This window comes from Pinus tabuliformis, chromosome 1_1 (genome assembly GCF_031772625.1).
Source record: "Pinus tabuliformis cultivar Carrire ecotype Pingquan chromosome 1_1, CPIR1, whole genome shotgun sequence".
Lineage (NCBI taxonomy): Eukaryota > Viridiplantae > Streptophyta > Pinopsida > Pinales > Pinaceae > Pinus > Pinus tabuliformis.
The window spans coordinates 378,092,864-378,120,176 of record NC_142297.1 but is presented as its reverse complement, the minus strand read 5'-3'; the positions used below and the strand labels follow the sequence as shown (position 1 = coordinate 378,120,176).

The window sequence follows — 27,313 nt, the reverse complement described above, 5'->3', positions numbered from 1 at the left end:
AGTATGGCTGACATTGTGAATTTCATTTTGATGAGCATGAATGCTCTCTTTATGCACTTTTTCGGTGTGTGCAAATTTTGTGTCCCTTTCAAAAGCACAGCTTTAATGGGCTCCTTTGCATCTTTCTCCTCTTGAGTATTTATAGTGGCATTTTCCTTTAAACACCCATCATCATTTCCAGGCCCACTCTGATCGGCACCAACATTGTTTGCCTTCCCTACATAATATTCCAAAAGGCAGTAGCAGAAATTCTTTTCCTCTGAGGTGCAGAAACAAGCTTCATTGGGTCACCAGGATGTCTGAGTCCTCTGCAGCAGTTATTGATGGGAGAGTTCCATGAGTAGTGAGCACTAATGCTCCGTGAATCAGAATCCCTGACCCTGTCGAGTTTATGCTTACTATGGCTCCTTTGTTGGACAAGACACTTTCTCTTATTTTCTCTGAACAACCAGACTCTGCACACAAGTACCCACAAAAGCAGGATGCATTGCTCAAGAAACTCATAAGGGAAGCCTTTGACTGCTTGCTCCCAGTGTCCAGTGATTACCAAAAGAGCCGAAGATTTTCTGATTAGTTTCTGATTTTAAACCCTTTTATCTCTGCTCCATAAATATATATATTTACTGCACACAAGAAGACAACAATAACTGAACAAAATTCATCTGCGTGTGATGGAATTGACACACAAGGATTCCATTGCTTTCATGGTCACTACCAGTAAGGGATGACATGAATATTACTCAGTTTTGACACTTTCATGAAAGAAAATGCAGGGCTTCATTCTCTTCTGGATAATGGGAATGATCAAATAACAATTTTCACGAGTACACCAGCAAGGAGATTTTGATCAGAAGCTGGAAAGGTAAAACTTGCATGGGCAGTATCAGGTTCCTCCCGCTCCAAATCATAAAGCTTTGGAATAGCATTTGCAGCACACCTTCTCACATAAGGAGAAGGATCTATAGCACATTTCTTAAGAGCCATTGAAACCAGAGGTGCCACACCATGAACATGGATTCCAGACATTGCACGAAGAGTCCATGCATGCAACAACACGGATTCCAGACATTGCTATGGAGCTTGTTACAGTTGCAAGGATGATGATAAACTAGAAACAATAGCTGTGAGAGTTCGATTGGATGTTTATGAAGATTTTCGTTGATGAAGGGTGAGCTGGCCAACTACACGTTGGCCCCATGCAAACTGTTGTGCTATCATGAACTGCAGTGGTTACTATTTGTTCTCTGCTTGAAATCTCATCCATCAGTTTCACTGGAGTTAGACTACCCACACTGTCCGTGTTTTTTTAAATTTCACGTGCATGACTGACCCATGCATGCTGCGTGACTTTCTCGTGAGTGCTAGAGAACTGGGTGTCTTGCTACATTCATGGCTTAATTTCACCATTCCATTCGTTCATGCAATGCTTAGACTAGATTCATGCAATAGATGAACAAGGTTTAGTCACGTACCTGAAGTCAAACGGCTGCTTGTGAAGCTTTTTGCTGCTGCATGCTCTGATTCTGTTGCTGCATGCTTGGATCCTTTGCTTGCATGAGGGCTTGGCTGATGATTTTTGATTGTTTTTCCTTGTGCAGGTGTCCTCTGGCTGGATCTAAGCTGCATGCAGTTGTTTCCACGTTCAGATCTGCACCTTCAAGCTGCTGCTGCTGCATGGTCACAAAACCAGAACTTGTTTTCGCCATTGCTCTCAAACGCTAAACCAGATTGATCTGAAACTTGGTGAGCATGTTCCTATCATCATTATGCATCTCCCATAGCAAAATCGTGATCAATGGATGCACGGATTTCGAGAAAAATGGAAAATGGCTGAATATTTCAGAGCTCGATTTCTCGGAAACCATGCATCGGAATCGGCTGAAACTGCTTGGGTAGGTTACTATCACTCACATGCATATCCTGAAACGGATGCACGGATATGGAGAAAATGTAAAAATGGCTGATGGTGATGGAGGCTGATTTCTTGGAAACCGTGCACCGGAACGGCATGAAACTGCTCAGGCATGTTGTCATCACCCTTGTACAATTCCCCATAAAACGGTTTGTCAAATGGATGCATGGTTTTCAAGTTATGGCAAAAACAAATTTTGTTCTATGTGTTTTTGCTTCAAGGCACTTTGCATGTGTTTGCATGGAAGGGAAAACTGAGCTTGGGCTGTGATGCAGGTATGGAGATGATGGAGGAGGAGTTGGAAGATTGCATGAGGACTTTTGAACCCTTGAGGAAGCTACCATGTTCGCCAAACCACTTTTTGAAATCCATGTCTAGTTTCCCACAATTTCTACAGGAAGTTCCTGTAGAAGCACAATGAGAAGCACAATGAGGTGGAAAAAATGATGGAGAAAGGAAAGGGATGGACACACAAGTGCTTGTAGGCCTAATCAACAGATTCTCACCATCAGATTCCATTTTAGACTTGAATTTGGTTCGTCCAAAGGTTCTACAGGATGTTTCCTGTAGAAATACAGAGCTTCCTGTAGAAGGCACAAGAAAAATTCCTTTAACCTTGATTTGAGTGCTCCTCCTGTCATGAAACGTCCTGCTTGCAACCTACAATTAGCCAATGGAATTAGTTATATTTTTCTTTTTCTTTTTCTCTTTTTTTTGAAAAACAACTAGGGCGCCTCATGGAGGTTTTCACCCTAATTGCCTGCCCTGGGCGCCTCCAAGGGAGGTTTTCACCCAGAGATATTATTCTCTTTTCTCTTTTTTCCCAACCCATTGACCGCCTCATGGAGGTTTTCAATCAATGAGCCAATCTAAGGCGCCTCCGAGGAGGCTTTCACCTTAGATTTTTATGTTTTCTTCTTATTTTCATTTTTTCTCTTTTTTCCTTTTTTTTTTTTTTCTCTACCCTACCCTACTTGAGAAACAAAATCATTTTCAAGTATAAGAATACTTCCAATGGAGCCATGTGCACATCGAGATTAGAGAAAAAATGATGTGAAGGCTCAAAATGCATGCTTTGATAGGTATCCAGATCTCAGAGACCAAATGATCTGACCTTGAAGGGATCAAACATAGCTGAGGAAGAGAGTACCGCTGCAACTTAGTGACCGTATGAAACCATATCTCAATATAGCTCTGATATCCTTGGTTCTTTTGCTGATCTGGATCATGTTTCATGTCACCTTCTAACATGAATTTCTCATCTTCCTCTTTTTGCTGATCTTTCTCTTGAATACATGGAAGATTTGATGGTAACCATGAGGAGGCTTTCTCGATCTCTGATTTTGATCTCTTCTCTTCATCAAGTAAAGCCCATGGTTCTTTGATTTCCTCTTCTGAATCTTCTTTTGCCTGATGTGGTCCTTCAATGCTTTCAATATAGTCTCTTTTTTGCAATACTCTTCCTGAGCTATGGTGAAGATCATTGAGCTCAAGAGGAGTTGTTCGGACATGTCGTGCCTCAGCTTTGCAGTTAGGTTGAGCGATTCCAATGTGCGGGTTTGGAAATGGTGGTATGGGTAGTTGAGTGGAGGTGGGTATTTGAGATGGATGTGGATGGGGTTGTGGTTGGGCAGGCATTTGGGGCTGCCTTGGTCGAGGAGGAGGCGATGGTTGTGGATGAGCAGGTGGTGGAGGAAAATGAGCGGGATGAGAGTTGTACTGGGGCCTCCACCCCTAATAAGGTGCATTCCACTGAGGTTGTGGCTGAGCATAAGAGTGAAACGAATGAGCAACTGGTTGGGCATAATATGGATCTGTGAAGGAACAAGGAGGAGGTGTGAACCAGGAAGGATGAGCAGGGGGACCCCAAGAAGGCATGAAAGTGGCTTGATAAGGGTCATAATAGGTCTCGGATGTCCCTTGCAGTTCTTGCTCGTAAGATCTAGGTCCATGTGGCCTCCTTTGGTTCATATAATAGAGTGATTCAGTGGCTCCTTTGGCTCTCTGATATGCAGCTTTGATTCTGGGTAAGGAAGGGCACTGATCTATAGGATGGTATTCTTCACAGATGAAACACACTTCTAGGGAGTGCATTGGACATTCGTTCCTAGGATGCTTTCTAGTGCACCTGGGACAAAAGATGACCAAAGCCCTCTTGGCTTCCTCTTGCTTCTTTTGGATCCACAGGGTATCCAATTGCATGGCAAGAAACTGCCTCATATCACTCTTGAAATCTTCTATCTGATCTTCAAATTCATCTTTGGACAAGGGACTGCTCCCAACATTTCTGCTTGTAGCCATTTGCTTCAGAGGAATGTTTTCTTCTTCTTTTCCCCTAGGGGTTCTTCAAATATGTCTTGTTGTCCACCTAAGGGTTCTTTAATCACAGCCATCGAAGAAGAGAGAGAAGGTTGGCTGTGTGAAGCAGTGGGGGTGTTGTGCAATCATTTTTCTAACTTATCTCTACTCCTACAAGGCATGAAATGAAATCTTTTTGGTTGATTTTTGCATTTTTCTTCTTGTACCTGCAAAACTAAAATAGGTTGAACTGCAACTAACTATCTTGCTGAAACGAAAATGCGGAATTGAAATGAAAGCATGAAAGGACTAATCTATTTTGCTCAAATCAAATTGCAAGAATGAAATGCTAGGCTACGCTTGCGGAATTGAAATGCTACCCTACGCTTGCAGAAATGAAATTGCGGAATTGAAATGCTAATCTATGAAAGCGGGAAATTCTAATCTACTTTTGCATAAATGAAATTGCATAATGGAAATGAAATAAACTACTTAGCAAAAGATTGGAGTGGAAAATAGAAGAATAGCAGCAATCACCAATACTCTGACGCTTCCCCGGCAACGGCGCCAAAAAGATGGTGGGCCCCAGTATTGTAGCAATAATGCTACAACTCCTGGAACTCCCTTCTTTAATTTTATCAACCCGGTAGTTCGTAACAAACTTGGAAGCGACGATGTTGTATGCACAAGTACTAGCTCTTGCCACAGCTATCACTTGGTCAGTTGGCACAAGTCCGCTAGGAGCTTAAGCCAACTTCTATGAGCTCTTAGAAGAAGCTTTTTAATTGATGGATGAAAGCTAACTCGAAGGAAGCTAATCTAATTGCGAAAATAAAATGAAATCCAAAAAGGAACGCAAACCCTAGCAAACCCTAATTCTACCAGCTAGTCCTACTGACGCAAAGGAGAGCATGCAAACTACTGAAAGAGATGCCATTACTTCTAGGAAGGTAAAATGCATGTGTCTAAGTTATCAATATCTGAAGAAAACATCTTTTTTTATTTTTGATTAAGTTATTAGAATTATCATGCATGTGCTTTTAACTAGCTTTTCACTGTGCAGAGGTGGATCAAGGAGGAGAAGCGTTTGGGAAAGGTTGGGAAGGTTCAAAGAGGGTCTAAAGGGTCCCTAATACCCTTCCAGAGAGTCTAACAAAGTTTGGCTGCCAAGAAACCGTCTTTATGAGCTTCTACAGGAAGTCTGCAGGGGTTCTACAGGATGTTCAGGATTTCTACAGGATGTTCTGTGATTCTTCTACAGGATGTTTCGAAATGGGATTTTGGAGCATGGATGGAGGGAAAAAGATGGAGGAATGAGTATGGAGGTGAAATAGGGGTGTAGGGGAGTTCAAGACTTAGAGGTTGGAGTTGAGGAGAAGGTGTAGATGGTGAGATTTGTTCAAGGAGGGATGAAACGATGTTGTACAAGAAGATGAGAATCATGGCAAAGTAAGCGAATGAGGTAAATGTAAGGTAAGGGTTCTGAGTGAAGGATGAAACAGGTAGGTTGGATGGGGTATGTGCAGGTAAGGAAGGGTAATAGGTACTCTGCAAGTGGTTTTTCAAACTGAACAAACAAAGACATGCAAGAAAACAAAGATCTAGTTATAAAACCTATGACCTAGTTACTTCACTCTAATCTGACCTAACAGCAAAAGGAAATGAACAGAAGTTTATTTGCAGTGAAACCATGTGAAACAACTATGAAACTAAGTGATCATAAACCTAAGCATGCATCCAAACTGATATCAAGTTCTACGAACGAGATTCAAACACTAATGATTGCATGGTGAAGCAAAGAAAGTGTTTTTGTTTGGGACAGCATGGTTACTTCAACTCCAGCCCCTGATCCAATAAGGAAGAGGTGAAACCAAAAGCGTTTGCTGACCCTTTTTTTGGAGCTTTTTCCTGTTATTATCCTACCAATATATTCTAAACATAAACAGCTACTTTAACCATCAAAAGAAATCTAAATAACGAAGCAAGATCTAAATCTAAATAGCAGATTTTATTTTAAGAACGCAGCAAACACATAAAGATAAACGAAGGAGGTACTGGGCACTTGAGATGGGCCCAACCCCAAGAGCTACAGCCTCCTAAGAGAGATTTAGAGCTGGTGCAAAGCTGGATTCATCTTTATTGATCAAGAAATGAAGAGTTACATCAAAACTGTCCACAAGAAGGACTTGAAAACGAGCTGAAAGCAAAGCTAATCTATTGCATAAAAATCGAACTACAAACTAGCTAACTAATGGTTGCAAAATGACTAACCACTAGCTACTATCTACTGGCTAACTAGCTAACATCCACTGGCTAACCTCAATGAGGCCCTAAGCCTTCTTATTTATACAATTTGAGGACCCAACAGTCCTCCTAAAATTTAGGGACTCGGCTGCCCAAAACTTGGAGTTAACAGCAGTCCTACTTGACTTGCTTGGCTGCCCTTGTGTTGATTGATTCGGTGGCCCTTGAACTCTGAGCTAATGGGGGAGAATTCGAGGCAAGGGCCCATAAATGAAGGGGACACCTTCCTACAAATCCTCTAGCTTGTCTTCCCACGAATTTGGCTGCCAAGTGCTCATTAAGACCTTCAATTTTGTCTCCAAATTGACCAAAAAGGCTACACAAAGCACCCATTAGACTTGTTGGCATAATGACTAACCAAATTCACTCTATTAGCATAAAAATAATCAAAAACATGCAATAAACCAATGAGACTGGTGGATTAAGTCAAATTAGGAGGTTGAATGAGCCCAAATAATTGTACATTTTTGGGGCTCATCACCACCAGAGCGGAAACTCACTCGATTCTGCTTCCCATATACACAATTTTCATAGAAATCAAAATCCAGAGAGCTATTACTCATACCTTCTACCATACCTTGACCATGAAGTATTTGAAGACCTTTCTGTCCTATATGTCCAAGCCTTTGATGCCACAACATGGTCTTCCCTCTAGAGACCACTAGATTTTCTGCTCCACTTTCAGGAACCATAGAACTGTTGCACCCATCAAAAACCATACTACCTTGCAGCTTGTACAGAGTTCCAATACGAACTCCTCGCATAAATACTAGTGCTCCCCGAACCATCTTGCAGGTCTCTTTCTCAAACACTGTCTTTACACCTGCATCATCCAGCTTGCTTATAGAAATCAGATTTCTGGCCAATGTAGGAATACGCAAAACACCCGGAACTGTTCTAACCCTTCCACCTTGCAACTTCAACTTTACTTTTATGTGACCAGCGATTCTAGCCTTCTTATCATCCCCTAAGAAGACATCACCACCATCGTATTTCTCATACTCGCAGAACCACTCTCTATGGGGAGTGAAGTGAAAGGATGCACCTGAGTCAATCAACCATGCCTCATGATCTACATGTGTACTAGAAGAAGCCAAGTACACATCCCCACCTTCATCTGAGGTAGTTTTTTCCTTTGTAGAAGGAGAATCATCAGATCCCTTTCCTTTATTAGGAACTTTAGATTTACAGTCGCTTTTGTAGTGCCCTTCCTTTCAACATTTCTAGCACACCACCTTTACAGGTTTTCCTGAAGACTTATATCTCCCTCCAGATTTAGATCTCCCACTCGATGTCTTATTTTTGTTTCTGTTCTGAGACTGTCCTCGTGCAGACAAGGCATCACCATTCCGGAAACGTATTGCAACAACTAGAGTATCCCAAGAATCTAGTAGAGAACACAACAAACTAATGCACTTATCTTCATCTGAAATTTTAATATCAACAAATGCTAACTGACTTACCACAGTATTAAATGTATTCAGATGCTTTTTCACCAAGTCTCCATCTTTCGTCCTTAGGTTATATAGCTTTTTCCACAGGAACAATTTATTCACCAGAGACTTAGATTGGTAGAAAGCCCCTAACAAGTCCCTCAAAGCCTTCACCATAGCTTCCCCTGATACATTCAACAATACTAAATCTGAGACACAAAATCTTATTGTGCTCTTTGCCTTCCGATCAAACTTCTTCCATTCTTCAATGGACACTCCCATTGGTTTAGTACCCAGATCTACAACGATCCACTCATCTTTATCCACCAATAGATCCTCCATCTTGATTTTCCACAACTGAAAACTCTGACCATTAAATTTCTCGATCTCTATCTTTCCATTCCTTGCCATCTTCTTTCACCACCAGAATCGATCTCGTAGATCTCCCACTGAACAAGGTCTATCATAGGCCCGAGTGAAACCCCTGATTAACAAAGGCATCCCCTTGAAGCCAAAATTTCTCCGATACCAAATGTAGGTTTTAACCTTGTAAAAAAATTAGATGCATACAAATTCTAAAACACATGAAATAAACAATAACAAGAGCATAACACATAAAACACATATACACAGAGATTTTCCCCTAGATACCAAAACTGGGACTACCAACTTGATTTTTCATTATATTCCTTTCAATGTTATAATACATATTTATACATGCCGAAGCATCTAATACCATGGATGAAAAAACCATCGCATCGAATACCATGGACCAAAAACCATTGCGTCCAAAAAAACATGTGCAGAAATCATGCACAAAACCATAGGTGGGTCCGTCCAACCTAACATGGGGTTCAAAATCCAAATTTTTTGTGGTGCTGCCCCAGACCCCATAAATTGGGGTTATGGGTGCCCCTCAAATGCCATGTTAACTATGTGGAAAGAATATAACACAACCCAACACAGCAAAAACATAAAATTACTCAAAAGGGTGCTCACTACGAAGGAGTTGATAAGGATTGATGGAGGAAACAACAAGAAAATATGCATCAATAATGAACTAAGGATGAGAGGACTATGCTTTATCTACAAGGGACCTTGGGCCCTTAACCATTCATGTCCAGGTGATAAGAGGAAACAAGGGCAGATCATGAAGATTCATCCATAGTTGGTTTCACCGGTTTTTAGAAGAGAACCTATGAAGGATCTAAGTAGTCAAGTACAAATGGTGAGCAACAACACCATGTTTTTCAGAGAAACTTATAGGATAGGTCGATGATAATCAATCAACTTGACAAAGTAAATTGGGAAAGGAAGGAGGGAATTCCTCCTGATGATGAGGTAGTTGAGTCTATAGATATCCAAGAGAACATCCATAAAGACTATGGACAATCAGGTATAGATAACAGTCCACCAATAGAGCCATGTTTAACAATCAAAGAGGGTGGACAACTTATCCCCACATGTGAAAAAGGCCAAGAAGAAGACATTCTAGGAGAACCAAATGAGGAGCCAATAATAATAAACTGACATGATGAGCATGATCATGCAGGGTATCATGACAAATATAGTATGCATGATAAGCCATTTCTGGAGGGTCAAACAAAGGTTCAAGTTAAAGTTGTGGTCATGGGGCATCTAGTGCAGTCAAATATAGAGACATTCTATAGGGCACGAGAATTTCTAGTAGAGGAATTTTGGGAAAGGATCATGCATTTCAAGACAGATCTTACAATGTTGAAGTAGAGAGTCAAGGTAGCGTGAGATATTGTCTTACAGAAGAATAGAAAATTTGAGGACCTCATAGTGGTATGTGTTGAATCAATGACACAGTTGTCTAGTGTTGAGGAACGACTCAAGTCCCTCACAAGGTAGGAAGAGGAGTACATTTGGGAGTTGCAAAGTAGCCCTCTACAAGAGTACATAGATAAGGCTTGCAGCTCTACCAACCTGCCATTATACATTGGGGATAGTAAGGAAGAGTTATACAAATGGATCATGATGGGTGATCAGGTGGAGCAACATGATTTGAGCATGTGCAGGGATTCATGCATTATATACTTCCCACGAGATGGATTTATGAGAGATTATGAGTTGGAACTCTATTGACAAGATACTCTTAGCCAAGGGCATATTGCAACTTGGGCCCTCAAGCACAAGCAATGATGGAGGGCTGAGGTGGTGTCATAACCAACATGTCCAAGGACTTAGGTGGCATTGGGATCTAGGAGAATCCATTGGGCGTATGATTGACCAAAGGGTTGTTTTGGATTCAAGTATCAAAGGATCCACTCATGATCATTTAGAATGGAGGCATGGAATAACACCTTGGGTTGTATGGGATCTTGGTATCAATATACAAATGCTTATTTTGTGGATAGAAGTGGATTACCTAAGGGCAAACAATCTTTGGGCACGAGGATTTGTAATATATATATATATATATATATATATATATATATATATATATGGTCAAAGTGGATAGAATCTTCCCATGGTATTTAATGTGGCAGTTACCCACGGCATTGGCCCATGGTAGTTGCCTTTGTTTTTTGAGGGAAATAAATAAAATAAAGTCTCTAAAGAGTTAATCAAGCCTATAAAAGAGGATAGGAGAGTTATTTATCTATTTGGCTTTTGTTGTGAACTTGGCAAGGCTAATTCTAGTTGATCCTAGGTATGAAAACCCATGGGAGTAATTTGTGTGGTGGATCCATCTAGGATCTATATATTTAATTTCTTTGTTGATGGGCAGCCATACATGCCAAGGCATGGGCTTTAGTAGGTCTTGTGTGGGCATGTAATTTTGTTTCTATTTATTTACATAAAGAAGAGGCTGCATTCTTAGATCTTTATTGTGTTAGGTGTTTTTAGTGCAAGAATTTCATTAGAACACCTAGAGTGTACCATATCTCATTAAAATTTTGATGTTGGGATATTACAGGATTCAATCATGCAATATTTGCATGTTAGTGGAGCCCTATAAGCCAAGTAGACTTTCTTCATGGTTTTTCTAATATTTTGACAAAATTATCACCATTCAACAATGGGGTTAAGGTCCATTGCAATTTATTCTTTTTAAATGAAATAGTCAATGAACACTACTTCCATAATTAAGGATAATTTGTATATGTTCAAAATATAGATCCAAATATGCATATACCAAATAAATGGCTAACATGCATGCATATAAGCGTAGTAGTTATATTTCTCATAATGCGTTTTTAATGGGGGATTAGCCAAAAAATATATTCCATCATTCCCAACATAGCTTCATCTACAATATCCTAGTACGAAAGAAATAACCAAAATTGCTTCTCTAGAAGGCTTTGAGAAGACGGAAACTTCGAAAGGAAAGACAATTTCAAGAGGAGCAACTGCTTTTAGGAGGTAATGAGACAATAGGTGTTTTACTTGAATTGTTATTAGAGTTTTAAATATTGTGACGAGGGATTTTCATTGTTTTTAAGTATTTTTAGAAAGTATTGACATCTTGAAAATAAAAATAGAGATGTAGTTAGAGTAAAAATAATTGGGAAACAATCATGAGACGTCATGGCTTATTGAGGAGGACATCATAGCTTGCTTAGAAAGATTTTTGAGTTTAGCACACTAATAAATAAATTCTAAAAAATGGTATTTTGGACAATAGCTTGGCAAGGCCACAATAAGTGGTGTCTAAGAGGAGTTATGGCCACAATGCATGGGTGTCTAAGAAGAATAACTCCTCTGAAGTGTGAGCAGTTGTCTCTTTAAAAGTGCTATGTACATTATTTTTAATGTGAGGACAATAGCTTGGCAAGGCCACAATAAGTGGTTGTCTAAGAGGAGTTATGGCCACAATACACGGGAGTATAAGAAGAATAACTCCTCTGAAATAGTACAGTGACTAGTTGTCTCTTTAAAAGTCTATGTACATTATTTTTAATGTGAGGACAATAGCTTGGGAAGGCCACAATAAGTATGAATCCTATATAAAGGATAAAGACTCCCCATTGAGATATATCGAGTCTTATTTTGTAATCGAGCTCTGCTCTGTTGGAGGTTTCCCCCTTGAAGAGGCAAGTGAACACTGCTTTCATCTCTTAATAATAAAATACTTGTTGTTTTTCTCATTTTCTTCTATGTTCTAGGTTCTATTTCTTTGCATATTTCGTATTCTGGAATTTCTCGCAGGTCTAGGGCATAACAATTTATGAGTGGTACATGGAGGCCTTTCTAATGGTTTTTAAAACCACCATTCTCCTTCAACATACCATGTGTGGTTCAACAAGTGCAAGGTTATGTTATGATTGTGACACCTTGTTAATCTTTGAAATATCTTGAAACCTTTTCTTTGCAAAGTATACATGATTTCGATCATCCCATCACATTTTTCTTTCTATAATCCCTCGATTTACTTCCAACATGTGAAGTGATTTTATTGAGACTTGTATATTGAAGATGCCAACTATTGACGTGATTTTAATGGTGTCTTGTGCTAATAATTACAAATCATGGATAAGCTTACATAACACAATGCCTTAATTTGTGGATGAGATCATCAAGGCTACCTTTATTCATGAAATTTTAAAAATGACTACAATACTTACAATCTCAAACTCCTTCCTAAAAAACAAAATCGTAGGGGTCAAAGGAAGGGCTTTATGAAACCTCTTTTCAACTTGAAACAAAATATAAGGAGGCAGGCCATAGGTTCTCCACCACCCCAACTTAAGTTCAAATGAATGGTTTATAAAGTAGTATGAGAGATTCATCACAACTGACTTGAGAGGTAAATCCTCCAATTTTCAACTCAATTGCTTTTCCTAAAAATATCTTCAGTAGCCACCAAATATCTATACTAGTAATCTTATTATGAATCGAGCTAATATTATTACATGAAAAAACTTGATACTAGATAAAACTATATACATTTTTAAGAACATTAACCACCAAAAATACATTTCTAAAAAAATAATAAATACAATGATTCTATTAAAATAAATTCTCAAAAAAAAAAATTATTAACAAGACTACCAAAACCAAAATATCTTACATAGACAAACATATTATTATCTTACATAAAAAGACCTTATTATTAGTAATAATTAAAAAATATACCACACATACACTAGATTTTCCTTAGAAAGTATATAGTTACATGTGATACCTAAATTCAATGCAAGATTACCTTATTATTAATAATAATTAAAAAGTATACCACATACACTAGATTTTCATATAACCACACTAGATTTTCCTTCCGATGTGATACCTAAATTCACATGCAAGATTATGGTAAAAGTCCACCAATGAAAAAGAATAAATCCACAAAAAAAACAAAAAAAATTCACACACAAGATTATGCTAAAGGGTCAGTGGGTCCCATGATAAAAATAAAAGTTTTTGAACAGTCACAAATACTAAAGAAACCATATTTATGATTAAACACTTCAATCCAAATTCCAAGAGCACCAATAATTCAGGTTTGTTTATTTTTCAACTAATTAAATCATATTGGCAATGTTCAAAAACAACGCCTCACCAAACTCATTCCTGTGTTGGTGTACTATTTGTCACGACACAAATAGTACAGCGAATCAAATAGTACAGTGCTTCGTTGTAAAAAATTCTATTTTTTTTTGTTTTGGAGATGGATCTTTTTTTCTAGGATTTGAAATTTTGACAAAATGAATATAGTACTATGGATTTTTTTCTAGGATTTTTTGTCTAGCCAACAACTCTTTCTTGAGCAGTTACTAACGATAAAAAAACCTGGCGGATAGCGGCTATTCTCAGTAGTTAGCGGATGGCTAGCAAATGAATAATAGTAGCAAAAATAAACTCGAGTCTTCAGATATCAACCGCACCGCTTTATTACTAGTGACGTTTCTGGTTTTGGGTACTTGGTTCGTATGGGGATGGTTGTGGCAACATCTGTGCAGCTGCCTTTCAATGGCGTCTAACTTGGTTCCTGTGGGGACGCCTGTGGCAACTTCTGTGCAGATTCCTCTCCATTGCAACTCAGTTTATTCTTTCGGCAGTCATGTTAACAGTTACAAATGGTTAACCTAAGACTGGTTTTTCTATGAGGCTTTACGGGCCAATTACTCTCTTCTCAAAATTCTTCCACCTCGAACTTGATGCCACTCTGAAAGGACAGAATACCACACATAACCTACACACATAACCTACCACATAATAGAGCTACTAATTCAATTGCTCCAAGACACATAGTTAGACTTAAAAAATTACTAGAAATAAATATAATAATCTTAATTCACTACGCATGACTAACCATTAAACCATCTTTTAAACACAAAATCTTATTAAAGTGTAAAATTGTTCGAAACCGGCATAGGTACCGCTCCCGGATATTAGAGAGCAAGTACTCAAACTCTGACGCTCTAGATACTTGGGAACTGGTACGAAACGCTTCAAAACAGTTGGATGTTTTTGCAAGTTGGAGGTTTCTGGGATGGTCCCTGTACAGAAATTGAAATATCACAATTAATATTTTATCATTTTAACTAGCCATAATACTATGCATAATTTGATGGCAAATTTCAAAATTTGATCGAACAAAATTAAATAAACTTAAATAATTGTAAAAATTCAAACAATTTTGAATAGCCAAAAATTGTAGACAATTAAATTACGCTTTACTATAAAAGTTATCTATTGTTGTAATTCATTGATCTGTGAGAAAACTATGTCGGGGAGCCTATTCTGAAGACCTTGATGCAAAGCCAAACATTTCAACTCGTGAACAAAGGCAAAAAGTATGGCAGCGCTTAACCAGACTGCCATAGGGCATTAAATGTTGGGGGATATGCATCCAGCTTAGCCCGATAACACGCGAAAGCTTAACTCCCCGCTCCCGTGTTATAGCTTTAACCAGTGTGCATATCCCCAGGCATTTAATGCCCTATGGCAGGCTGGTTAGGAGCTACCAAAAAAATATATGAGGGCAAGGGATAACCAGCCATATATTGTGTATTAAATGCTGGCCCATCTATGTATGTCAAGCACCTCATGGGGGGCACATACATATCCATGGAACGGGACTTCGGCGGCCACCTTGCGTTTCCGGTGACGAGCGCGGGACCCACCAATCGCGGGCCCGCCCCGTCTCGAACTTGACAATAGCGACCTCCCCTCGCGCCAAAACGCTATTCACTCCCGTTCGAAATCGCTCTGCCTCTGCAACCCGGATTGACGCTGCGCAAGAGCTCTGTTACATTCCCGCTACATTCCTGTTACATTCATGGTATCTTCTATCGATTGAAATCTGATTTTGCAGAGACCTGGAAGGAGCATCGAGACCTATATCTTCGCTATTTTCAACCAGAACCAGAAGCGAGGGGCTGAGACAAAGCGTCACTTTGGTGTCTCTTCAATCCTGATAAAACGCCGGTATACTCTGTTAACTTTTCTCCATATTGAGTTGCATGTCAATGCCCTAATCATGGGCACCAAGTCCAGCTGGACAAGCCCTACTTATCTGTATGCAAAATGAAGTGATACATATGTGATCATCCTAAAGTGTGAATTGTGTCCAAAACCGTCATCTCAGTAATCTTGTTGGAAATTTAAGGTCTTGACATTTGTGTTTGAAAATATATTGAAGGTTTAATAGTGGATTAAATCTACAAATGCACTCAAATTGGCCTCCCAAACACATTGGTATTGAGATATATTAATATTCAAATCGAAAAGATGTACATCATGTATATATTATTTGGGCCAAAAGCTGAAACAGAGCATATTTGTCTTAAAAAATTCCATAGACCCTTTAACTACGATGCGAGTGATAAAGGTCACATCAATGTCACATAACAAGAAAATAGAGAAATTAAAAGCAGTAAGGCAAATACAAGTTTTATTCTAACAATACTTGCATGTCAACTCAGTTCCTGAGTTTTGCTTTCAATCCTATGTTGGTTTTTTAGATGGTACAATTCATAATTTTGTAAGCAATCACAGTTTCAACTAAGAAACTCATGTGCAAGTATCAAAGCGATTTTAGAAAAGGTTCTAATTTTATTTTCTATTTACTATTCTGAGCACATTAAGTTGTTCCTGAATCCTAACCGGCACCCATTTTGAAATGCAGTATTAAAATTCATACATTCAAATTTTGTTTTTAAACAGTGTTGTACCATATATTCAGAATTTGATTCTGAATATTGTGATGTACCGTGCGCAACACAAATTAAAAGAGATGTATCACATGTATTATACAAGTAAACCAAAATGGAAAGAAAATAGCTATGGTAAATCCATCTCAACCCCAGAAGTTTGCACCTAAAGCTTTTGTAATTCCCCTGGCGCTTTATAGATCCCAGGTCAAAAAGGGATTAAAGATGGATTCATGCTATACCCCTGGTGCTTTATATATCCCACGTCAAGATGGGATTTAAGATGGATTTATGTTAGTAGCTACAAAAAGAGCAACCTTGTTTATACAAAACACAGCCGTCCAGCCCTCCAATGGTACTCATACTAAAATTCTGAACCATTTTAATAATATACTTGTAGATATGATACCGCTTTCAATGATTGCTTGAATTCATTTTATATCTAGTTACAATGGACAGGCAAGAGCTTCTATTTCTAGTTTCCCTGTCTCTTTCACTCAAAGAGAATAAGCACACTGCCATCATGGAATCCTCCAACATAGCCATCTGCAGCTTCCACATCCATATTCAAATGGATGTTGGTCATAGACCTCAGCCTTCGGTCACTGATAGCCGTTTGCAATATCAACATGGAAGGTCCATAGAATAGACTCATCTGCCTTGCCATGATTATAATCTGCTAAGTATATCTGTTCAATACGATTCTACAATAATTCTGGATTAGAGGGCCACCCTTGTGGTAAGTCATAACACATCAGAGAGCTTTAATGCTACCCTTACGCCTAAGACCCTCATAGCCTAAAACCTTAGGCGATGTTTGATAGCACTGCAGTGAATGCAGAAATGGGAAATGAACATTTTCACATATCCACAAAAGAAGCTCTGCTAAACAACAAGACAAAAACGAAGAGGCAAAAAGAAGCTTTTAAGTGGTCCCATTCTTCATCCCCTTGCTTCAGAACATGACTGGTTTTCAAGAAAGTTGATCACGTGGAGATCTGTTGCTCTACTTCTCTGTTTCGTATGGGTTTTCTCAACATTTTACAACAGCACAAACAAATTACAAATATTGAGGCGATACTTAATAGAGTGAGAGCTCTCCTTTGCCATCATGACTCAAACTCAAATCAGATACTACCTGAAATTATTCAACAGCAGATCTCTTGGATCAGGAAGAATACCAGAGCTAACTGATGAGTTAAGGAGAATCCAAAACCATGGCTAACATCCAAAGTCACGGAGACAAACACTCTTTAGACTGCATCACATTTCATGCAAAAATTAGTTATTCTACCGAAGGATAAACCAAACAAAATTAACCTGAAGAGCTGTCAAGCCAAATTGTGGTAGAGGACTCATCCTCTGACACTTGCTGATGCTGAGGATGTGCATCCTCTAAGTCTTATCACTGATATTTGATTTTCTGTTATTTTTCAAGGATGTGCATTCAGACTTGAGGTAGCATAAAAATAATCAATTTCAATCACGATATTTTGTCATGTTAAAGTATTCTAACATGAATCTATTTTGTTGTTGTCACTATGCAGTGCTTCTAAGCCCACGGAATGGTGGAAAAGTGGACACTGTGCATTGAAGTATCATGCCGCCCCAATCCGGGTCCAGCATCTTTAAAATTTGTCCTTCACAATGGGGCAAAAAATCATGTGATTTATAGAATATGGGAAGTGCAGGGAAAGACAACCAATAACAAAGCATACTACATTACACTTGTTGCAGGTTTAAAAGAGGCAAAACACAATGGGGTGAATAACATAACAGTGCTAACAAACTCAGATTTAATCTGTAATCACATGGAAGGCATCTACAATGTTCGCGCAGACAATTTGAAGCCCCTCTACAGAGAGGCAAAAATCTGGAGTGCTCGATTTAATTATTTTTCGATAAAGCACCTTGCGGAGATCCATAAAATCTCTACTGATCTAATGGTTGGAGCAATCTCAAGTGTAGATGCAGGTGCCAGAGATGATTCAGGATCATCGTTCATTCCACTGGCAAACATTGATCAGCATCAATATAGGTCTCAACTATGTGTATACACCATGGTTGTCATTTTTCTTGGGATTCTCATACCGTGGTTCTTTTAGTAAAGTACTCGTTAATGTACTTTTTTTTGGTTTTGTAATATCATTCACCTTAGATGTCCAATCATGTTATCACTGAATTCATGTGTCCAATTATGTACATTATATTTGAGGTGAACTAATTATTCTTAACCTACTAGTGGTTCAACGAATATTATTGTAGCTTCGTATGAATTTAATTTTAATTTCAAGTTTCAGATGCTACCTCTTTAATAGTGTTGATTTCCACCTGGACGGATGCCATGGGAATAAATGAAAGTAACAAAAGAGGGTTATTTACATCTGGTTTGTTGCTTTTCACAACATTTAAGAAGTATAAGTCATGCCATGGGAATAAATGAAAGTAACAAAAGAAGGTTATTTACATCTGGTTTGTTGCTTTTCACAACATTTAAGAAGTATAAGTCATTTCTGATGCAAACCCTAGCTATATCCATATCTATACGATGACAGGCCAAAAATAGTTGATGCGTAATCTAATGTGAGATGAAGAATTCCATACCATGAAACCCTCCTAGGAACATTGATGCATAATAATGACAAACTCTAACCTAGTATGAAGTTAATTTTCTTAGGTACATGGTTTGCGCTAGAATGATGCAATGTACGCATATATCAATGAAGCCCTACATGCCCATGATGCCTTTGAAGATGCCATAATCTTAATAAATAAAGTTAATAAATAAAGAACACAAGTGAAGAAACGCTCATCTTTCAAAATTGCCTAAAAGATTAAAAATATGGAGTCCGTAAACTTTGTCAAAATCATAATGATAAATTTTGCTTCAAAAAGCTTAATCCCCCATTTTCTTGACATTTGTTTTTCTTGACATGTCGTTTGTTCATCACACCCACACTAATCTTCCAACTAGGACACCTTTCTTACAAGCACAAGAAATGCTCTAGAGTCTAGTGTCCCATGTTTCCAGCACCGGAACCAAAAACTAAGGCTTTGGAATTTGCAAGAATGACACCAACAATAACAACTACAAATTTAAAGCGTAATGCCCCATAATATTGGCCATCTCGTTACCACAGGTCTAACTCAGCTAATGGCCATAGCTAATCATCTAATCAAGAACACTCACTATTGACTTTACACCAGAATCAATGGTGATGTGCGACCATAAAAAGCATGCCATAAACCATAACAGGGAAGTACATCATCACCATCCATATTCATCAAAGTGTAACGAAGAAAGATGTAACAAAATACCATGCTTATTAACATATACACAGCAACTACAAGAATCCTGATGGAACAGAGTAGGTTATCAAACATTTAGAACAATGCTCCATTCAATATCCACACAATATGGCAAGAACCCTTCAATAGCATGCCAAAACTGAACAATGTTCCCACTTGTAACAACCCAAAACTAGCAACAACCCTAAACTGTTCAGAGCTCAAGTACTTGTACACCACTACCTGCTCAATGGCAATTTAGGTAACCTTTACAGCATTCCGTTACCCTCATGTACATGCATCTTTCACATCCAAACTAGTAAGTAAAGCAGAGTCTTTTACAAAGAAACGTTACAATGAGTTCGAAGCTCTCTTAAAACTTCAAAGTTTAAAATGAATATCACTTTACATTTGACCAAGTGAAATAATATATCTAAAATGGGGATCAAGAAAAGTACATAGTTTTTAAAGTTGAGGTTTTTATAAACCGAGTTACACATATAGTGACATAATGTAATGCATTAACAGATATTTAATTAATGTATCCCCGCCATATAGTGACTCCAAAAAGTGAAAATTTCTTCACAACAAAATTGTGCCTCTCACACAAATATATAAACCCACTCTGTGATATATATATATATATATATTTCAATTGTATTATATTGTAAGTTTTACATCTTTTTGGATGGTACATATACCCTTAAATATATTTTATTGGAATTCATGTTTTCAATGATATCATACTTAGGATCCACTCAGAATGTAACTTACCACACTTGGTAAGAACACAACCAAAGATCAACTCAATCGTGCAAGAACCAATTTACAGTGACAAGTTTCTCAAGGCTGCTCCCTCTGAAGGCATGCCTCCCTAGCTCCACAGTTTGCAACTATCAATGATCACAGCTCGTTTTGTGTCATTGGACTTTGGCTCATTGATTTGCCACTAGCTTCTCCTTATAATGAGTTGTGTAAGAGAAGTCCTTATAATGAGTTGTGTATTTGGCATCTTCACAAGATCTCTTTCTCTTGGAATCATGAATTTAGTATAGTAATATGCCAGTAAGGTCCTGTGTCACGTGGAGTGAGGATATGGATACAGGTTGCAGAAATCACACCATGAAAATTTCAGGAAATGGCGAAACAACATATCCACATATGGATTTATGAGCATGGGGAGAAATTTATATAACATAGTCTGCATAAAATGTTTGAGCAGGAACTCTCAAATTTTCTCTTTTTTAACTGTTTTATTTTATTGCTAAGTTGCATTGATATGGATATTGTTCTGAAACATAAATGACAAGTGTTTTGAAAATCAGTATATATATATGTAGTCTTGTGTATAGTTAGGTTGCTTGCAGATGTTTAGCCCCACTTTATATTGTTGGCCTTCTTCCCTCTCATATAAATAAAGGAGAGAGTTCTTTTATACATTGATTTGATCATATTGTCTTTGAGATGTGGGTAGTGCAGTGAACTTGTCTCTTTTTCTCTTTGTACACTTCATCATATTATCTCTGTGTCCTGGAGTGCTAGGTTCTTGGAGCAGTTCAAGGTTTTGCTAAGGTTAGTATTTCATCCTAAAGGAGGCAAAGAAACTAGTGTTTGTGATAAACTGTAGAGGATAAGAAGCATTGCTCTTTTAGCTCGTGTGAGAGAAGAAGACTAGGGTATTGGAAACCCTAGTGCTACTTGTGATATTTGATTGAGGAGGAAACATCTTGGACAGTGCTGGGAGACAAGTGTTGAAGCCAAGGAGGACATGCTGGTGTCGATGCTAGCATTGTGTGGATCCTTGGTGGTGGTTAGTGTTTTCACGGTTTTCCCTACCTAGGGTTTGTACTGCCTTTGTGATAAAGCTGTGGTATGTATATGTAGTTCATTTATTCTCTCTCTTTATATATATATATATATATATATATATATATATATATCTGAAGTTTCCAACCATCTAAAGTTGTTTAACTGATTTTCAATTAGCATTGTATTTTCCATTGGGTAATTTCCAGCACTTGTTCATTCTGATTTGACATAAAATAGGGCTGAAATTGAAGTGCTTTAACACATAACTAGAAGATAAGAGAGCAGATTTTCTGCTGTAATAAAGTGATTTCCAGATCTGGTATATGCTTTAAAAGTGTGCTCTAAGGGCTGAAAGTTGTTGGCATATGTTTGGTATCTTTTCCTTTGAGCTGTCTAGTGTGTTGGGTTGAAGTGAAGTGAAGCGTGGCCCACTGTTTGCTGCTGTAAATTAAAAATATCAGATCAACCCTAAGGCTGAAAGCACAGAGGGATTAAATCCAGGAAACCTCCATTATGAGGTGAAATTTCTGAAGTTGCATTAATTGCCCTAGACTGAAATTTCATTAATAAGGGGTTTTGACATGAAGGTTCAAGAAAAATTTATAAACTTTTGTAAAATGCCCATGATGATGAGCAAAGCAAGCATCATAAGAGTATGTGAAAGCCAAAAATGCTAGGGAACATAATAGTTGCAATCCATAATTTCAGAAGTTGATACCCAGATTTGTTGCAGACACCACACAAGACAACTATTGTAGATGACAACCTAGAGTAGAATATGAAGCAGAAGCTTTGTGAGATCATGGGCACCTGAAGTTGTAAAATGGCAATAACAGATTTGCCCTCTTGACAAACGCTCATGAAATGCAATTTCAGAAGTGAGTGCCTACAATTGTTTTAGACACCACACATGACAAATTGTTGTAGATATCACATCAGACTAGAAGATGTAACAGAGGCTTTGTGGAGATCATGGGTACTTGAAGTTTTAAAATGGTGGTCATAGATTCACCTTGTTAACAAACACCCACAAAATGCTGTTGTAACATATGTAAAATGTTTGTTGTAGTGGATGCTGGAAACCTGATGTATCAGATGTAAAAAATCTACTGTAACAGGTGCAAATATCTGCTGTAACAGGTGTAGCAATCTATAGTAATGGATGCCAAAGGAACACTGTATTAGTAACTTAATCTGCTCAGCAATATTTGCAAAGTGCTGATGACCTTCGACAACAATTGTGTTAGATGTTTGGAGGTGAAGAAATCCTTAGACATGTTTGAGAGCCCAGTCACTGACACCAATATATATGACAACTATGCATGAGAAATTAGGCAACGAAACCCTGATATGAGTGATTTACTTATTAAAATATTGATGCCCTTATCTGTTTGAAATTTTTTTCCAGAAATTACTGCAAATCCCAGCTTGCAGTTACCGGTAGGAATGACACTTGCAAATGCTGTATTTGCAGACCCACAATGAACAGGCCCATTAAGATGTCAAACATAAAGGCTAGGTTTTTATAAAATTTCCTGTTCATTGTCATACATTGGTTCTTGAAAATGGATTATCTTGTGCCTGTATTTGGTAACATGAGATGGTCATCAGAAGTTTCAGAAAGATTAGCTGATGAATTTTTGATGTTGGACTCAACCAACATAATCCCAGGGAGTTATTGGTGATGGATGTTGCGGCAAAACAGAGCAGTGATTTATCTTGGAGTTTGTCAGCCAACATTTACACTGAGATTTTATATGCTTTGAGTTCAACAAAAAGATTTCAATAGCTCAATACAATAACCATACAAAATTGAAATTAGATAATGTTGTACATATCCAAAAACATTTTCAATCCATCATGCTCACAACATGTTCTTGGATTAGGAGATCCCTTTATAGGGTTATGCCCATATTATATCCATGAATACTCATTAGCTCGAATATTTGTCATCTTGCCATTGATTGCTGGCACTTTGATTGTTCTTTTCACCCGCTATTTCCTGTATAGAGTGCAAGCGGCGATACAATCCGACTGGTTGTACAATAGGGGGCATCACCCTAGGGTGTGGAACCAAAATGTTATGGGTTGAAGTAGGCTGCCCAATGAATGAATTTGGTGCCATTGGTGGAAACAACCAGGGGGTTCGATGATCAAACGAGAGAGGTGAACGTGGTGAATCAAATGGAAAATGAATCAATGAACACCCCATATTTGGATCCACATTATTCTCATGAAATAAACGAACCTGGCAACTTGAAGTATTATGAGATGTGGATTCTTCAGCTGTACCAAAAAAGAAAAAAACACGTTATGCAATCGCATTGAAGGCAATGAAGATAATGATATTTTGAAATTCACATTAAATGGTACATCAATTAATATTTCCATACCAGTATTTTGCAAAATAGAACCTTGTACCCTTCTAGATGTGTGGTCCAGATTGATTTCTTTTGTAGAAAAAATCTCCAATTGTTCATTCATGCTTCTTTTCCTTCCACGACACCGTCCAACCTTTAGAAACTGTGGTCCATATTTTCTTGATTTCAACGCAGGAACACTTTGCCCCCCTTTTTTTGTTGGGCTCAAGAAACTATGTCGCCTCTTGGTAGTGACCTTGGATGGAGTTACAACATCAAATTTCTTATTATTGTACTCTTGGCTTACATTTTTTACCAATTGATTTAGTGCATATGCCTGCTCCAAAGATGTGGGTGTTATTTGTAATAAACCCCTCAATCTCTTATGAGTTGATGACATCACAAGTTTAATTTCCTCATCGATTGTTAGGGCGCTATCTTGCCTTACAATGGTTGAATCAGTGGAAGGAGAAGCTGGAAGGTTCATTTCAATTTCTGGACTCATTACAAACGATTCATTTAAATCAAGTAAATATCCAGGTCTTTCTATAATAGACCTACAGACATTAGGCAATTCATTGCCCCTTGAAACCTTGTTAGTCACTACCATCTCAACTTTTAAAATATGCTTACAAATATTGCCATTTAGGGCCCATTTGCAATTACAAAAGTTTAGGTTCAGCCCTTTATAGATGACATGATACCATGTATCACGAGTTGCCGTAGTTTGGCTACGAACCAAATACTCACTTTCCTTGTTTCCATCAGCCATACAATCTTCATCTGGGATATTCTTTGCTTTGCACGCACTTAAATTTATTTGTTGCTCAATTTTTGAAGCTCGGACAAAACCAGCATTTTTTAGACGTTGCATGTGAATGTAATACAACTCAACATTTTTTAATAATAGGTGCAACAGCCAATCCACCCTTCTATGGGACACATTATTCTTCTCACAGAGGTACCTTTGCTTTAGATACCGGTGATAAGATTCGATAGCATTATTAGTATCCTGGTTGGAATGTGGGAAGTCCCTATATGCTTTTGCCCACATATCTGGAAAAAAAACATATATTAGATGCGAAAAAACAATAGAAAATGGTCAATTACAAAATAAATTGATAAAATGCAACCTTAGGAAACTTACATAGCTTGTTGTTGTTTAACCAGTTGGTTGCAAAATAATCCAAAAACACAGTTTCTTCTTTGAATTCATCAAAGAAACTTTGAATTTCATGTTGCACAGATGCATCATCTTCACACGAATGCATGATTAATCCCAGAGCACGGAAGATATAGACTTTATTTTCCTTTCCCCTGACTTTCGTTCCAACATTTTTCAACCAGGCTCTACGGACATGCCATACACACAATAATAGTGTAAAGTTTGTGCAAGTCCTGAAATAATATAACATTATAAGAGAATATCCTTGAACATTATTGATTTTTATCTCTTCTAAAAAGAAAAAACGGGTTCACCTTAATGCCTCAATTTCCGCTGCTGCATCATCTGTGATGATAGCTCGGACATGCCAATCTGGGTTTTCCTTTTTCCCATTTGCAAATAATTGTGACATCCATTTACAAATATTAGAAGTACCATGCCGTAATGATATTACCCATGCCACTGGAATCCCATTGTGATGATCATCAAAAGCCATTATGGTGTACAGTTGATACTGCATTACAATAAGAAAACAAGATTATAAGCATATAAGAGGACGACATTGAAATAAAGTTGAATAAATGAAGTTTTGGTAAATATGTTTACCCCATATTTATTAGTGCTAAAAGTGGAGTCCATTGATAATATGTTGTTGTGTGAGTGTTTCACCATCATTGAAAGCATCCACTTAGTTTGTATGCCTATAATGAAAGGGATGTTTTTAACAACATCTTGTTGTTGGTAGAAGAAAAAGCTCTCTGGGCACTCACTAACCCAACAATCCACACTCATTGGATCACTTTCATGCCTCACATACTCTAGCCTTTTGATATTATTGTACATGTTTGACACATCCTTTCTTGTCATAAAAGAATCTCGAGGTGCCCCTGTGAAGAACTCACCAGATCCATACCTTAAATCAAAGATAAATTTTTCCCAGATCATCGTAGCATTAAAACCATCACGAACCAAATCTTCAACAATAGTTCGTATATGCTGTGTTAAATGTGGCGCAAAATTGAATTTCTTGGGCATGTCATTTGCTTCATTTCCATGACAAACCACATTTTTGTCATCAATATGTCTGCATGCTGTATATATTAGAACGACATCATTTGGTCTAAGAGCAAGTCGTCGCATAATAAAGTGACACTGACAACCAACTTTGATGCTGTGACGTGGAAGACGTTTCTTAGTTGTGGATCCAGGTTCAGCCACATTGCTGGATTGTACATGATTTGGACCATAGGCACACCTATATCTGTGATAAAAAATTCACCAAAAATTAAATAAAATATTTATGCATGTTTGACATAGTGAACTTAAAATCAAAATTATATATATATATATAGATAGATAGAGAGAGAGAAAGAGAGAGACTCACACAACATATTCTAGATATGTTGAATAATTTGTCCTCTTGATATCCTTCACATCTTTAATTTTTCGAATTTTAGCAACAAATTGAGTAGGTGCGGGTTCCCTCATTTGCTCTCTCTTTATAAAATCCTCAAGTCGACAATATGGAATAATTGCGACTTGGTCTCCTGCTACTTCTGTCCATGTCAAATCTTCCGCTGAAAACTCTATCATCCCTTCTGGGTCCTCAACCTCCAACTCATTGATCAATTCCCACTTCCTCATTCTTCAAATCCCTATACAAATGAGGGAACACGAATATTGACTAAACATATGAGCAACAATTCATACTATGAATATTGAACACCACTTGAAATGCAATTTTTTGTAGTGTGTAGAATTTACACTGAAGACCCCACCAGATATAAACACATTTAGAGCATAATTCCCTATCTCCCCTTCAATATTTCCTACCTATGCACAAAACAGTATTATAGACTTTCAAATGCTTCATCTTGGTATAATCATGATGATGATGGTGGTGGTTAACGTCCACTGAGACCAAATTGGTCTATCGGACCTACAATTTTCTTAATTTTTACTTGTCTGGCTCCTCGTCTTTCTTGGCGAGATTGGTGTTGTAGCTTTCTTTCTTTTCTCTACGGTCTTCCAACTTCCTTTGTCTTGCATCTCCTTCATCTCTTATGGTTCTTGGGACATTGGTGTCATAGCTTCGCGATCTATAGTCGGAGAAGTTTGGTTTAGGAGATCTGCTTTGGTATTCAAATCCTCATCACTGTTGATTTGTTGGGGCGAGCTTTCTCCTTGCTTGCTTTGAGAGTTGTTTCCTTCTTCCTTAATTTCTTGTGACTCAGAGTTTTCTCTAGAATATTCTTCTTTGATGATAGTGTAGTGTTCTTTTTGTGCTCCTTCCCACCATGTAGATCTGTGGTGATTTTTTCTAGAAAATTTTTTCTCAGAGGCTTTTGGGCAATTTTTGGCTAGATGCCCCGTCTCAAAGAAAGAAACATAATAACATGCAAAATCTGTTGCAAAGAAAAAACTGTTATACAAATTTAATCAGTTTGTTGCACTTTGTTATGCTCAGATGAAGTCCAAAACAATTACATAACAAAGTGTCCATATGATATGCATGTTATTTTTTTAGAAGCTTATGATTGATTCTCCTAGGGGAGATTACTCTTTAACTGGCATTGCATTCAAGGGCTGGGAGTTAAGATTACAGCTAGGCTTGGCATTTT

General features: G+C 37.9%; 1 protein-coding gene across 1 annotated transcript; it reads right to left on the bottom strand.

Annotated features, from left to right (window-relative positions):
- Window positions 1-14,047: 14,047 nt before the first annotated feature.
- LOC149213216 (uncharacterized) lies at window positions 14,048-26,336 on the bottom strand. Its single transcript, XM_089388944.1, has 8 exons — window positions 26,077-26,336; window positions 25,467-25,953; window positions 25,007-25,206; window positions 24,675-24,925; window positions 23,835-24,583; window positions 23,416-23,453; window positions 14,228-14,414; window positions 14,048-14,107 (listed from the first exon to the last, which is right to left on the bottom strand). The coding sequence occupies exons 1-8, from the start codon at window positions 26,334-26,336 to the stop codon at window positions 14,048-14,050; spliced, it is 2,232 nt and encodes a 743-aa protein (XP_089245070.1).
- Window positions 26,337-27,313: the final 977 nt, after the last annotated feature.

Bases quoted from the DNA above. Each gene is read 5' to 3' on its own strand.
- LOC149213216 (XM_089388944.1), bottom strand. From the start codon at position 26,336: ATGAGGAAGTGGGAATTGATCAATGAGTTGGAGGTTGAGGACCCAGAA. The intron at 23,454-23,834 runs GTAAGCCAAGAG...TTTTTGGTACAG, and splicing joins TAAATCAATTGGTAAAAAAT to CTGAAGAATCCACATCTCAT. The intron at 14,415-23,415 runs GTTCGTTTATTT...ATTTCTGTACAG, and splicing joins ATAATACTTCAAGTTGCCAG to GGACCATCCCAGAAACCTCC.